The sequence below is a fragment of the Bombyx mori genome, chromosome 25 (assembly GCF_030269925.1).
Source record: "Bombyx mori chromosome 25, ASM3026992v2".
NCBI lineage: Eukaryota > Metazoa > Arthropoda > Insecta > Lepidoptera > Bombycidae > Bombyx > Bombyx mori.
Window position 1 is genome coordinate 1,842,204 of NC_085131.1, and position 13,025 is coordinate 1,855,228.

At 35.7% G+C, this 13,025-nt stretch overlaps 2 protein-coding genes across 4 annotated transcripts in view; both read left to right on the forward strand.

Annotated features, from left to right (window-relative positions):
• The first annotated feature begins 384 nt into the window (after positions 1 to 384).
• LOC101737187 (26S proteasome regulatory subunit 6A-B) lies at positions 385 to 3,288 on the forward strand. The gene is made up of 5 exons (XM_004923344.4): positions 385 to 1,080; positions 1,402 to 1,597; positions 1,695 to 1,891; positions 2,343 to 2,473; positions 3,035 to 3,288. The coding sequence occupies exons 1-5, from the start codon at positions 433 to 435 to the stop codon at positions 3,240 to 3,242; spliced, it is 1,380 nt and encodes a 459-aa protein (XP_004923401.1). The 5' UTR covers positions 385 to 432; the 3' UTR covers positions 3,243 to 3,288.
• Positions 3,289 to 3,974: 686 nt separating this feature from the next.
• Positions 3,975 to 13,025, forward strand: part of LOC101742089 (tubulin polyglutamylase TTLL5) — a 42,372-nt gene continuing 33,321 nt past the window's right edge. The window contains exons 1-2 of one of the 3 annotated variants that reach the window (XM_038020456.2): positions 3,975 to 4,197; positions 4,808 to 4,909. In XM_038020456.2, coding sequence (XP_037876384.1) covers positions 4,812 to 4,909 — 98 coding nt within the window. In that variant the 5' untranslated portion in view covers positions 3,975 to 4,197; positions 4,808 to 4,811. Of the gene's footprint in view, positions 4,198 to 4,807; positions 4,910 to 11,698; positions 11,924 to 13,025 lie in introns of those variants that run through there. The other 2 variants (XM_062676038.1, XM_038020457.2) reach the window with 2 other exon arrangements.

Consider the following 13,025-nt stretch of genomic DNA (forward strand, 5'->3'; position numbering starts at 1 on the left):
CAGATATAATGTTTTTTAAGGAAATAACTACCTAGGAAGACTTAATTATAAAGACCAAGATCGTCTAATTCCTGTTTCAAATTACATAAATACTGATGGTAAAACATGATAAGGTACTCCCGTACAATTAGAGGTCTTTCTGATAGTCGTTAAATTAAAGGATTATGATTCTCACTGTATATATATCTTAGCGTGGTTAGTGTATACTGCATGTAATGAATATGTACATGTTGTGATATTTATTTTTACCCAGTAGGTCCTTAGCTTGTTCATACATATATTACAATAATAGAATTATGCTAGATAAACAAGTGAATTTTGATAATTACAGAGCTGAACATTTTAACTAAGGTCAGATCGACTAGAAAGTTGAGTAACCAATGTCGTAAACAATGAAAAAAAAATACATCAGGCTGGTCACATCAAAATGGAATGACAATTCATTTTAGAGTCGTCAAATGTGTATGGGTTCAAGAACTTCTTAATTTAAAAGATTACTACGAAAAAACAAATCATAATATTACAATGGCCACAACATTAGAAGACAAGTCAATTTGGGAGGATGGCGAGGAAGCTCTCAGTGAGGAAGTTCTTCGCATGCCAACTGATGAAATCGTAAGTCGAACCCGACTTTTGGACAATGAAATCAAAATAATGAAGAGCGAAGTGATGAGGATCTCGCACGAGCTGCAGGCTCAAAACGATAAAATTAAAGAAAACACGGAGAAAATCAAGGTCAATAAGACGCTACCATATCTCGTATCGAACGTCATTGAACTTTTAGATGTGGATCCGCAAGAGGAGGAAGAAGACGGCGCCGTTGTCGATCTAGACTCACAGCGTAAAGGGAAATGCGCTGTAATCAAGACTTCAACCCGGCAAACATATTTCTTGCCCGTCATCGGCTTGGTAGATGCAGAGAAACTCAAACCAGGAGACTTGGTAGGAGTCAACAAAGACTCTTATTTGATCTTAGAAACGCTCCCAGCGGAGTATGACGCCAGAGTAAAGGCAATGGAGGTAGATGAGAGACCAACTGAACAATACTCAGATATTGGAGGTCTGGATAAACAGATACAGGTAAGAAACTCAGATTTATTTAATTTTAAATTTATTAATGGTTATGCTGCTTATTTTAAGTCTGACGATTTTAAAATTTTACAAAACTTTTACAAAACAAGTATTGCTTGGCTTAGGAACAGTGCCTTTATAGGACACTCAAATACTTATTTGTTTTTTTTGAATATCAAGGGCTTGTTTTTCTGAATCAAATCATAAATAATGATTCTTGTAAACATTGTACAAGCTCATTTTAATATTGAAAACAATTTTAGGGTTATGTATGACCTTAAATAATCAAAAATTATAAAGTAATTGAAATTGAATTATTTTTTTATTTAGGAATTAATTGAAGCTGTAGTGTTGCCAATGACACACAAGGAGAAATTTGTGAATCTCGGCATCCACCCACCCAAAGGAGTTCTTTTATATGGACCTCCTGGTACAGGGAAGACATTGCTGGCGAGAGCTTGCGCTGCTCAAACAAAGTCTACATTTTTGAAGCTGGCTGGTCCACAACTTGTGCAGATGTTCATTGGTATGACATATATTAAAAAAAATAAAGATTTATTTTTTGTTGTCACTCCAATATGCTGAGTATGACATATTTTATGATATCTCTCTCATACCCTCAGGTGATGGTGCCAAGCTTGTCCGCGACGCCTTTGCATTGGCTAAAGAGAAGGCACCAGCAATCATCTTCATTGATGAACTGGACGCTATTGGTACAAAGCGTTTTGATTCAGAAAAGGCTGGAGACCGTGAGGTGCAGCGTACTATGTTGGAGTTGTTAAACCAGCTTGATGGGTTTAGCTCAACTGCTGACATCAAGGTAACCATAATTATATAATATACTAGTACAACACCTAAGTCATTTAAGTACCGTTATCAGAACTGGACTAAATTGAAATGGGGACCACACGGGAAGCGTCAGATTTCTAATAAAAAAAGAATCATCAAAATTGATGCACCCATTCAAAAGTTATGAGGTAACAAACATTAACAATAACATACAGTCGAATTAAGAACCTCCTCCTTTTTTTAAGTTGGTTAAAAATGGTAAAGATGCACAGTTAGGATTCTCGAATTGCAGAGAACAGTATGTCTACCAGCATACTCTTTTTACAACTAGGAATTCCCTGATGACATATGGGTACTTCCCATCATCCCATCTGTCTCTGCAGCGAAAAAATAAACCTGGTGCTTATGATGATTACATTAAACTGTTTTCATTTATAAGATCTCCATTCATTTCATTTATAATACCTCCATTCTCCTCACAGGTCATTGCAGCTACCAATAGAGTGGACATTTTGGACCCTGCCCTGCTCAGATCTGGACGTTTGGACCGAAAAATCGAATTTCCTCATCCCAATGAAGAAGCCCGAGCCAGAATTATGCAGATCCATTCCCGGTAATGAATTTATGATAAGAAAAAAATATAAAAGAACAAATCTGAATTAATGTCAAATGTTTTTTTATCAATTATAACTTATTTATAAAACAGAAAAAATAAGAACATGAATTGAATGTGCTTACGAATTCAAGCTATGCTTTGTAATATATTAATTAATTTTTTGGTGAACATAGTCAAACAAGATCATGGCCCACTTAATTATTAGAATCCAGATATCAAAACATGATTGTGGCCGTTTACCTCGACGCAAATGCAAGATTCAGGCTTACATTCACAGTATAAATGCAACAATTCAGTACTGACGTTTTTGTCAATGCTCAAATCGATTTGTGTTTGGGTTACTATTAACGTGAACTTACAGCGCGAATTAGAGGCGAGGAGTTTTTACTTTATACAAAATTACAAAAAGTAACATTAAAAAAACAGATTTAAAATAAAGAGTCAGAATCTGCAAACTACTCGGCAACATAGATAACGATACTAAAAACATGTAATGAAAATCGACAGTGTAACTGGTACGTAAATAGTGCAGGTTCATATTAACATTTCTGATTTCAGTAAAATGAATGTAAGTCCAGACGTTAATTTCGAAGAACTGTCGCGTTCGACTGATGATTTCAATGGCGCCCAGTGCAAGGCGGTCTGCGTCGAAGCTGGTATGATAGCGCTGCGACGTTCAGCAACTGCCGTCACTCACGAAGACTTTATGGACGCCATACTGGAGGTCCAGGCTAAGAAAAAGGCCAACCTTAGCTATTATGCTTAGTTGTATTAAATATAAATAATTTGTATAAATAAAAATTTACTTCAAATTGTTTTTTTATGGATATTGTAATATTTATCGCAATATTTTCAAATAGCAAACTCGACGTTGGCAACAAATGCGTTGCTAGAAACCGATCATGATACTGAAAACACAGTAATATGCAATGATGTTATGGTAATGTCTTTTTACTATAATATCATTGGATACAAGAATGAATTTCTTACATTAGGAGACATCTCACTGATCTTTGAATTTGGTGCCAAAATATTATTGCGTTATCTTTTTTGTGTGATTTTTTCACATTTATATTGTCTGTTTTGATTCTGACCAGAATTTAGTTAATAATAACAAAATCCTGGTCAGAATCAAAATTAAATAATTAAACATACGAAGTGATCACTCTTAGTAAAAGTGGTGAATGCTGCCTCTGGACACCAACAGTACTATTAAAATACAGGTCATGAATGTAAAGTGCATGCAAAGAAATAAAAAAAAAATATGAAATAGAAAAATATGCGAATTTAAGAGAATGAAATAAACTTTTATCATTAACTTGAATAAAAACATATCGGTGCGCTCACAATTATGCAAAAGAAATTTTATTTTTTAAAGTTGAAGAGAGAAATTACAAATCGTTTTATTTAAAAAATTATAATATTGGGGTCATATACACAATTCATAGTAACTACGACTCATTCGTAAATCTTTTTTTTATTTCAACAAATTTAAATGCATAGTTTGACTAGAGATGAACGCGTCTGTATGAGAATCGTATGAAAGGCGCGTGCGTGTGCTAAATTTGAAACATGAATTCGAACCTAACAAAATTCTAGTACCTAGTTAGTTTTAATTTTACATTAATAATACATTTTATACATTATTTTGAGACATGTGAAATTATTCTGCAGTAAAATACATCAACCGAGGAACACCAGCCAAATTTAACAAGTCATTCGTAAGTACCTAACCTATTTTTTTGTAAATTTTCATTTTTGACATTTCGTAAACAATGCATGACAGTATTGTGGAAAAGTGCGAAAATCTTGTCGCATTGCACGGGTTATTGATTAGCAGAACTGAATGCGGGGTTCTAATGCAGATTAAGATTTGATCAGATGATTTCTAAAACAAATGAACAATACTAATAACTAATTACTAAACAGACCAGAAATAGACTGAGAAAGTTGTAAAAAGTTTTCAAGTCAATTTAACCACCTTTTTGCAAATATTGGATGAATAATGCTAAAACTAACTCGATAATGCTTAATTATTTAGAACTATTAATTTTTAAGAAATAATTATCGCCTAATCATGAGAGAAAAAGATTGTCCTGTTAATATTAAGTACAACCATAGTAAATTACATTTAAATTAAATATTTTCTTAGTAATAAAATAATGTAGGTAGGTATTAGGTATTAAAATGTTAAAAGTATTAATATAGTAGTAATAACTATGTTAATTATCAGTTTATAACAAATCAATAATGAGTTAATTTCATATGATAAAAAATATAAAGATTATTTCAATAGCAACAAATGGATAAAAAATTTAATTATTCTATCAGGGAAATGGAACTGGACGATTTTGGTGAGCCTACTATTAACATAACAAAAGTGGATATACCGAAAGTACATACAAAATGCAACCACAACCGTCCGCACACAAGGTCTTCTAAGTAGTATCTATTCTATTTCAAATTCTATAACGTTTACATTTAAATCTTGAAATCAACCAATTTATCTACCACTTTCCCAATAAATAGAAAGCATACATACTCGCACATGAAATCAGATAAAACAAAATAAATTGGCTTTGTTATTAAATAAAAAGGGATTTTAAAAATGGAATGATTTCAAGCTTTTTATTTTATTTTCACACACACATTAGCGTATGTCAATTTAGAATTTAACAATGAAAATGAAATGCTATGCTTCCAAAATGCAAATCGACCATATTTAGATAAGTTTTGCCTGCTCAGCTTGATGTTTTTCTTTTAGTAAGAGTTATCAAAGTTAGGTGATAATAAATTTTGTGTTCATTTATTGATGATCTTTACTTATTCTTTTCTAAAAATTTCATTGTTTCTAATTTGCTTGATTTGGCCACAAATTTTAATTTTATTGTTATAATGAGTGGACGAGTTCACGGCCCACCTGGTGTTAAGTGGTCACTGGAGCCCATAGACATCAACAACGTGAATGCCGGTACCCACCTTAAGACATGAGTTCTAAGTCTCAGTTTTTAGTACGATGACTGCTCCACTCTTCAGACCGAAACGCATTACTGCTTCTGGGCAGAAATAGGCAGAGTGATGGTACCTACCCGTGCGGAATCAGATGAAGTCCTACCAGTAATTACGCAAATTATAATTTTGCGGGTTTCATTTTTATTACTTTATTTTATTCCTTCACCATGGAAGTCATTCGTGAACATTTGTTAAGTACGTATTTAATCTAAAAAATTAGTGCCCGCCTGCGGGACTCGAACACCGGCACAGTTGCATCGCTAGATACGAATGCACCGAGCGCCTTTTCCCGCAGGCTACGACTACTTCAACTTAGTTTGGCTTGCTAGGCCAAAACAACATTAAAATCTAAAAACAATTCAAAATCGCAATCTCGAAAAACCACCACTCCGGGTGCTATATTTTTAATTTTCAATAAAATAGTGCTGGAGTACTACTTACTGTGTACATTGCGTGTGTAAATTATTATAATGTAGGTATGTATATGCATACATTTCAATCGATAGGTACACTGCGTGTAATTCGTTTCCAAATGATTCCTGTCCACCTATTGCTTGTCTGGAAGAGATCATTCTTAGCGATTTTTTTTTAATCCTACCTAAACGGTTAGCCTTGAGAATCTCAATGGGCTGTGTCTATGGATTAATTCGCTCGTCGAGCGCTTCGTCGCAAGCGACGGGCTCGAAGAGGACTGTGTCCGGTGTTTGTGGTACCTAAAAGCACCGTTAATGGTTCGGGAGAATCCGTAATGACGTGTTTTGGGCGACATCGACTGTTTACCATTCGGTCTACAGGATCAGGTGTTTAGTTTCCAGCGGCCACGACAAGAGGATTCTCATGTCGTGCCGCCTTCTCAAAGTGGCGCAGTTAGCGATAAGACCGTCAATTGTACTTTTTTATGGTTTTGCATTGCTTATTTTTTTTTTTTGGTGTACAATAAAGAATACTCTCTCTCACTAACGCTATTTTTTTAATGCTTCGTGATAAAAGGCCTTTCGTCCCGTTAATCTACTGACTCGTCAATTTCACACGCTCATTGGAAGATCGTTCCTTTGTCGATATCTTCAAAGCCCTATTGGTTTATACGCTCTCCTGTGCAACAAAATCGATAATAATAAATAAAAACGTATCCTTCAAACGCTCGGGATTAGCATCGTCGAGTGGGCCCCGTCTCTCTCGGCGTGAGATACCTAATAAAGACCTACGTATCGCAACACGAGTGCGTAAATAACTTCTTCGGGGAATGCCGATAGTAATAAAAATACATCCAGCATGTCATTAAAACGCTTTTACGGTATAGTATAGCGTTTATTTGCAGTTTTCGTTGCCACGTAACTAGGACTATAAAATTATCGATACGCCAGAGAAAAAAAATTATATAATATTTTTCTTACGTAAATGTGTGAACGAGCTTACGGCCCGCAACGTGTTAAGTGCTTACCGGAGCCCATAGACAACAATCTGAATGTAGTCATCCATCTTGAGAGATGAGGTCGAAGCGTTATCTAGGTAGGTAGGTATTTAGCGGTATGCAGCGGTTTGGCTCTGCCCCTGGCATTGCTGAAGTCCATGGGCGACGGTAACCACTCATCATCAGGTGGGCCGTATGCTCATCTGCCTACAAGGGCAATAAAAAAAAAAACTACAGTGGTTTTTACGGATGTTCCGTTATAACTACTGAACTATGGCATCCGATTGACTTGAAACTTGGTATCCATGTAACATGTACTTAATGGATAGGCTAATATTTATATGAGTGTTGGACTCCTTACATCAGTTGCGGGGACGTTAATGATGAGAAACTTTGTGGGGGTGAGAAATAATAATGTTAATTTTAAATGCCCAGTGAAGCGGACGGGTACAGCTAGTATGTGTATAATAATTCTCCCACCCATCATAACCGGAGCGCATGATTGCTTCGCAGCAAAAATAGGCAAGATGATTGTACCTATTCATGCGGACCACAATATGTGTTAATACTAGTGAATACCGCTTAGGAATCCCAGCCGAGTCCGCATACTGAATATTTTTTATTGCCTTTGTATGCAGACGAGCATACGGCCCATCTGATGGTGAGTGGTTACCGTCGCCCATGGACTTCAGCAATGCCAGAAAAGGATAAAGTGGTGGACTAGCTCACAGATCACCTGATGTTAAGTGGTCACTGGAGCCCATAGACAACTACAACGTAAATGCACCACCCACCTTGAGATATAAGTTGTAAGGTCTCACTCAGTACAGTTACAACGGCTGCCCCAGCCTTCAAGCCGAAACGCATTACTGTTTTACAGCAGGAATAGGCAAGGCGGTGGTACCTAGCCGTGCATACTCACAAGAGGTCTTACCACCAGTAATTGCGTAAATTATAATTTCGCGGGTTTGATTTTCATTACACTATGTTATTCCTTCACCGTGGAAGTCAATCTGAACATTTGTTAAGTACGTATTTGATTACAAAAATTGGTACCCGCCTCCTGCGGGATTCGAACACCAGCGCATCGCTACACACGAGTGCACCGGCCGTCTTATCTTTTAGGCCACGACGACTTATATTATATATTATTATAGTTAATATTCTCGGTTATAGGCTATACAAATTTGAGTTAACTTTTACGTTATCGAGAACGTTAAAAAACTCGCACTAAGCAAACAGAAGGATCTTCAGTCTGCAATCGATAGCTTTTTCTAAGCCGGGTCAATTATCAATTCGATAATCGATTAAGCTTATTAAAAAGTATTCTAATTGCAAGCAAGCCGTGTTGCGAGAGGATTATCAATTTAAATTAATACGTGAAGCAAAAACTTTGTATCCCTTTTTACGAAAATTGCGCGGACGGAGGAGTATGACATTTTCCACGCTTATAGAGAATATAGAGAAGAAGTGCACAATGCAATTTTTTTTTTTAAATAATGCATAAAAGATACATTAAATCAATAAAGAAAACATTACACACACTACATACCGTTTATTTGATGCACACACGCATGCATACTATTTATTGTCAAACTTTTGTTCTTGACGTCTGCGTCTGTTGTCAAAATGAGAATAGATTAAATATTGTTAATCTTTATTAATATTTTTTTATAGAGTAGCCTTAGCGAAATTTGTGATTATAGAAGTATAAAATACAATCATAATAGTGTACAAACTTATAATTCCAATTAATTATAGTCGAATTTCGGGACCTCTTGTCAATTTAAATGTTCTTAAGGCTATGTAGAATGGCAGTGAGAAATTTTAATAGCCACATTTCTAATGCGATTGTGATTCGACCTCACGTTACAACGTAGGCGTAGTGATTCTGGTTATATTCTCTGGGCTGTTGTAACGACTTAACGTCAGGTGGGCGGTGAGTTCGTTCGCCTATTTACGATCTTTTTTTTTCTTCTAAAATGCACACTTGAATATTAACATTGTGGAGATCAATGTTAATCCGAGTGAACTAAAGTCTTATTCACAATAACGAAAAAAATGTAGTTAAAGAAAAGAAATATAAATTAATTAATAAAATAGTTTATTTAATAGTACATATATTTCATAAGTAAGAATCCTCCTGATCCTGAAGAATCCTGATCATTCCCCTTCATACAGTATGAAGTAAGGAAAAATCTAAAAGAAAATACTGGATGTCTTGTTCTGACTGTATTAAAAGAATACGCTGTTCAATTACTACGAGGTGTATATTTTATTGTCACCCATCGGAACAGAGATCGATATATTTGGAGATATACGACGAAAGGAAGATCTTCCACCAAGCGAGTGATATTGCTCGGTAGACTGACGGTCCGAATGTTGTTGTTCGGAACTTGTATATATGCGAACTTATCTTGAAAATGTCGTAAGCGAGATTCAGGCATCTGTCAAATATCTTGCGTTGTATGATGGCTACCCGCCACATCACTCCCCTCCGAGACCGGAGGTCGTGTCATTTAGTTAGCGTTATCCATGCTGCGATTAGCTTACAAGTGCCAGTGCTGCTCGAAGTTTGCAGTGGGTCGAAACTGAGCTTGAATGCTGCGTGTATCGTCAGTAATCCATGTGATGCAGAGCTGCGACGCCGGAGATGTGTGTCCCCAAGCGTTGATGATCCGGTCGTGGGCTGCGATGGACTGTAGTGACGTGATGAAGCAGTGAACGTGCGTGCCGTAGGACCAGGAAGCGCGGTGAGTCGGCTGCTATGGTCCTGTTGAGGCTGCGATGCTGGTTTGTTGTGGGACGACTGTGGATGACTTGCTTTTAACTGCGAGAATGCGGGAATTATGGTAGCCGAAGTTCTTGATGCGCTGATGATGAAGTGTGAAGGCTGCACTTGTTCCGTCGCAGGTCACCAGTTTGGGGATACTTATACGATGAAGGGAATACCTTCCACCGAGCGGGTGATATTTGCTCGGTAGACAGACGGTCCGAATGTTGTTGTTCGGAACTTGTATATATGCGAACTTATCTTGAAAATGTCGTAAGCGAGATTCAGGCATCTGTCAAATATCTTGCGTTGTATGATGGCTACCCGCCATTATGGCTAAAAAAACATTGTCCATTCGGTCTGCTAGTTGAAACAAGTCTGGTGCTTACTCGAAAAACGGAAACGTTTCACGCTATTTATTCTTGAAGTCATCGCGGCCTAAAGGATAAGACCCCTGATGTAAGCATATCAAGCGATGCGACCGGGCATCCACCACTGGGTCGCGATTCCAATCCGGTGGTAGATTCTGCGAAGCGCTACTCATGATAGGGCTAGTGTTAGCAAATTCTTTCAAGTTGACCCTTTAAGCTTACTTGCTCGTCCAGACGTAATTGGATTAGCTCCTTAAGCTACTAGCTAATAGGCAAGGAAAATAAAAAGAAAAGTCGCTGGCTCATTTCCGAGCATTATGATAAACCCGATTAAGTCTTTATTAAAAGAAGATGAAGGTCCAAATCCCGCGGATATCAAATCAATATAATGAAATAGGTATTGTACTTGCGAATGACTTCCACGATGAAGGAATAATATTGTCTAATGGAAATAAAAGCCGCAAAAATATATATACATATTTATAATGTATTTATTTATTTAAATCAAAATACAGTTTAACTTTGTAAAACTATAGCAATTGAGTTGCTCTTATAAAGAGAAACAACATTTAAAGCTATTGCTTCACCATTATTTTTATATCTTTTTATATTTTAATATTGCAAAAATGCTCTTTATATGTCTAATGTTCTAATGTTTCAATAATCGAAATTCTATTTATGTCATCTATAGAAGAATGATATAAATAACATATTAACCTCTTCAAGGATTAATCGTATAGAGGTTACATATTTCTTTTTTTCGGTTTTCACAATTCGTAGACGTAATAATAAATTATATCGCCCGCGACTCCGAAAACTGTAAATTATTCGAAACGATGGAAATTATATAAGTGACATTAAACATCACCAGATTAAACAGTAAAAGTAATATTAATTAAAAAAATAATTTGCGTAATTACCGATCGCAGAGCATCTTGTGAGGAATAAACGCTATATTAACGCCACTTTGGTTTCCACTTCTTAAGGTATGATTCCGAACTTAACGCCCAACGGTAAACGGCTTTATCAAATAGTGCTTATTGCGGACGACAGGTTTTAAACCGTAAAAGCCGTTTTAATCATGTATACGACTCATGTTAATCGAAATCTATACTAATCTATACTAATATTATAAAGAGGAAAGATTTGTTTGTTTGTTTGTTTCGAATAGGCTCCGAAACTACTGGACCGATTTGAAAAATTATTTTTCCATTAGAAGCCGACATTGTCCCTGATGAACATAGGCTACTTTTTTTATTTTATTTTTATATTTATTTTTTGGTTTCATGTGTGTTTTAATGTTTCCGAAGCGAAGCGAGGGCGGGTCGCTAGTATAATATAATAATATTATAAAGAGGAAAGATTTGTTTGTTTGTTTCGAATAGGCTCCGAAACTACTGGACCGATTTGAAAAATTCTTTTTCCATTAGAAGCCGACATTGTCCCTGATGAACATAAGCTACTTTTTTTATTTTTTTTTAATTTTTTTTTTTGTTTCATCTGTGTTTTAATGTTTCCGAAGCGAAGCGAGGGCGGGTCGCTAGTATAGTACTAAAATACTTATAAAGCAGTGGTTACACATATAAAAAGCGCACAGTCGCAACATAGAACGGGTTACCGTGAACAATTCCTTAGTTCGAAACTCCCGACACGTCCAGTCATCCACCGACCGTCGCGTCGCTAGGTCGCGTACGGCTGCACACACATAATATACTGTGAGGGAATTGTTTATTTACGTCGACGGTATTAGAACCGTGACTCACGCGTACACCGAACCTCACGTCTGCATCGCGCGTGCCTTAACATTATCAAACATTAATTTACGATATGAATTTGTGGTGAATTAAAAAAAAATCATTTGAGATGGGAAAGATCTTTCTGTGAGTTTTTTTTATTATTTTTTTTTAGAACTAAGTACGTTTTTTTAATTCAATATTATTTGCCGGAGAAATCATTAAGTGATTCTATTATAATTGTTTTAAGCAAAACAAATATTAACAATAATGAATTAAAATTGAATTCATATTAGTCGTATTATTACGTCAATGCAAATTTAAAGAAAGTTCATTACTTAAGTTTTTTTTTTATATAAAACTAGCTGACCCGGCAAACGTTGTGTTGCCTTAAATAAGATATCTAGGGAAATTCTACTGTAGAAAAAAAAACCTCATTTAACCACATAATACCTCATTATCTAATATATAAAATTCTCGTGTCACAATGTTCGTTCCCATACTCCTCCGAAACGGCTCGACCGATTTTCGTGAATCTTAGCGTGCATATCGGTCAGAATTGATAATCGAACAACATCTATTTTTCATCCCCCTAAATGTTAAGGGTGGTCCACCCCTAAATTTGATTTGTTATTTTTTAGACAAAAATTTTTGTTTTTATTTTTTTATGATACAGCCTTAAGAAGATACAGCATACAAAAATACATACAGCCCTAAATTTTCACCCCTCTACGATCAACCCTTATTTTTTATTTGCTAATTAAAAACTTTAATTTTTTTTGCAAGATTTTCATTTTTATTTTGTCATGAATTAAAATAAAAAATCTGATGTTACTCTAAATTTTTCATCCCTCTATGATCAACCCCTATTTTTCCATCCGATGTTTTTTTTTTTTTCTATGCACAGATCCGCAATAAGGTTGCAAGATGGCAATCAAATATTATAATTGTAGTACGATAAATTCTAATTCAGAATTTATAATTTCAAGTTCCTTTAATTAAGATTTTTTTTAAATTGAATTTGATCTCCCGGCCTCGCCGGCCGACTATTGATCAACTATCAATCGATCAGCTATCCCCGCCAGGTGTCACCACTCATCCAGCAAACATCACGTAGTAGGGATGAGGACGAAGCCGGTCTCCTGTCTTACTTACTCACTATACATCTTAGATTAAACACTTAATATATTTGAGAGCTATACAATACTAAAAATTTTTCAGCCATATTTTTTTGGTTTTATTTGTGTAT

Bases quoted from the DNA above. Each gene is read 5' to 3' on its own strand.
- LOC101737187 (XM_004923344.4), top strand. From the start codon at position 433: ATGACAATTCATTTTAGAGTCGTCAAATGTGTATGGGTTCAAGAACTT. The intron at 1,081-1,401 runs GTAAGAAACTCA...TTTTTTATTTAG, and splicing joins GTCTGGATAAACAGATACAG to GAATTAATTGAAGCTGTAGT. The intron at 2,474-3,034 runs GTAATGAATTTA...TTCTGATTTCAG, and splicing joins ATTATGCAGATCCATTCCCG to TAAAATGAATGTAAGTCCAG.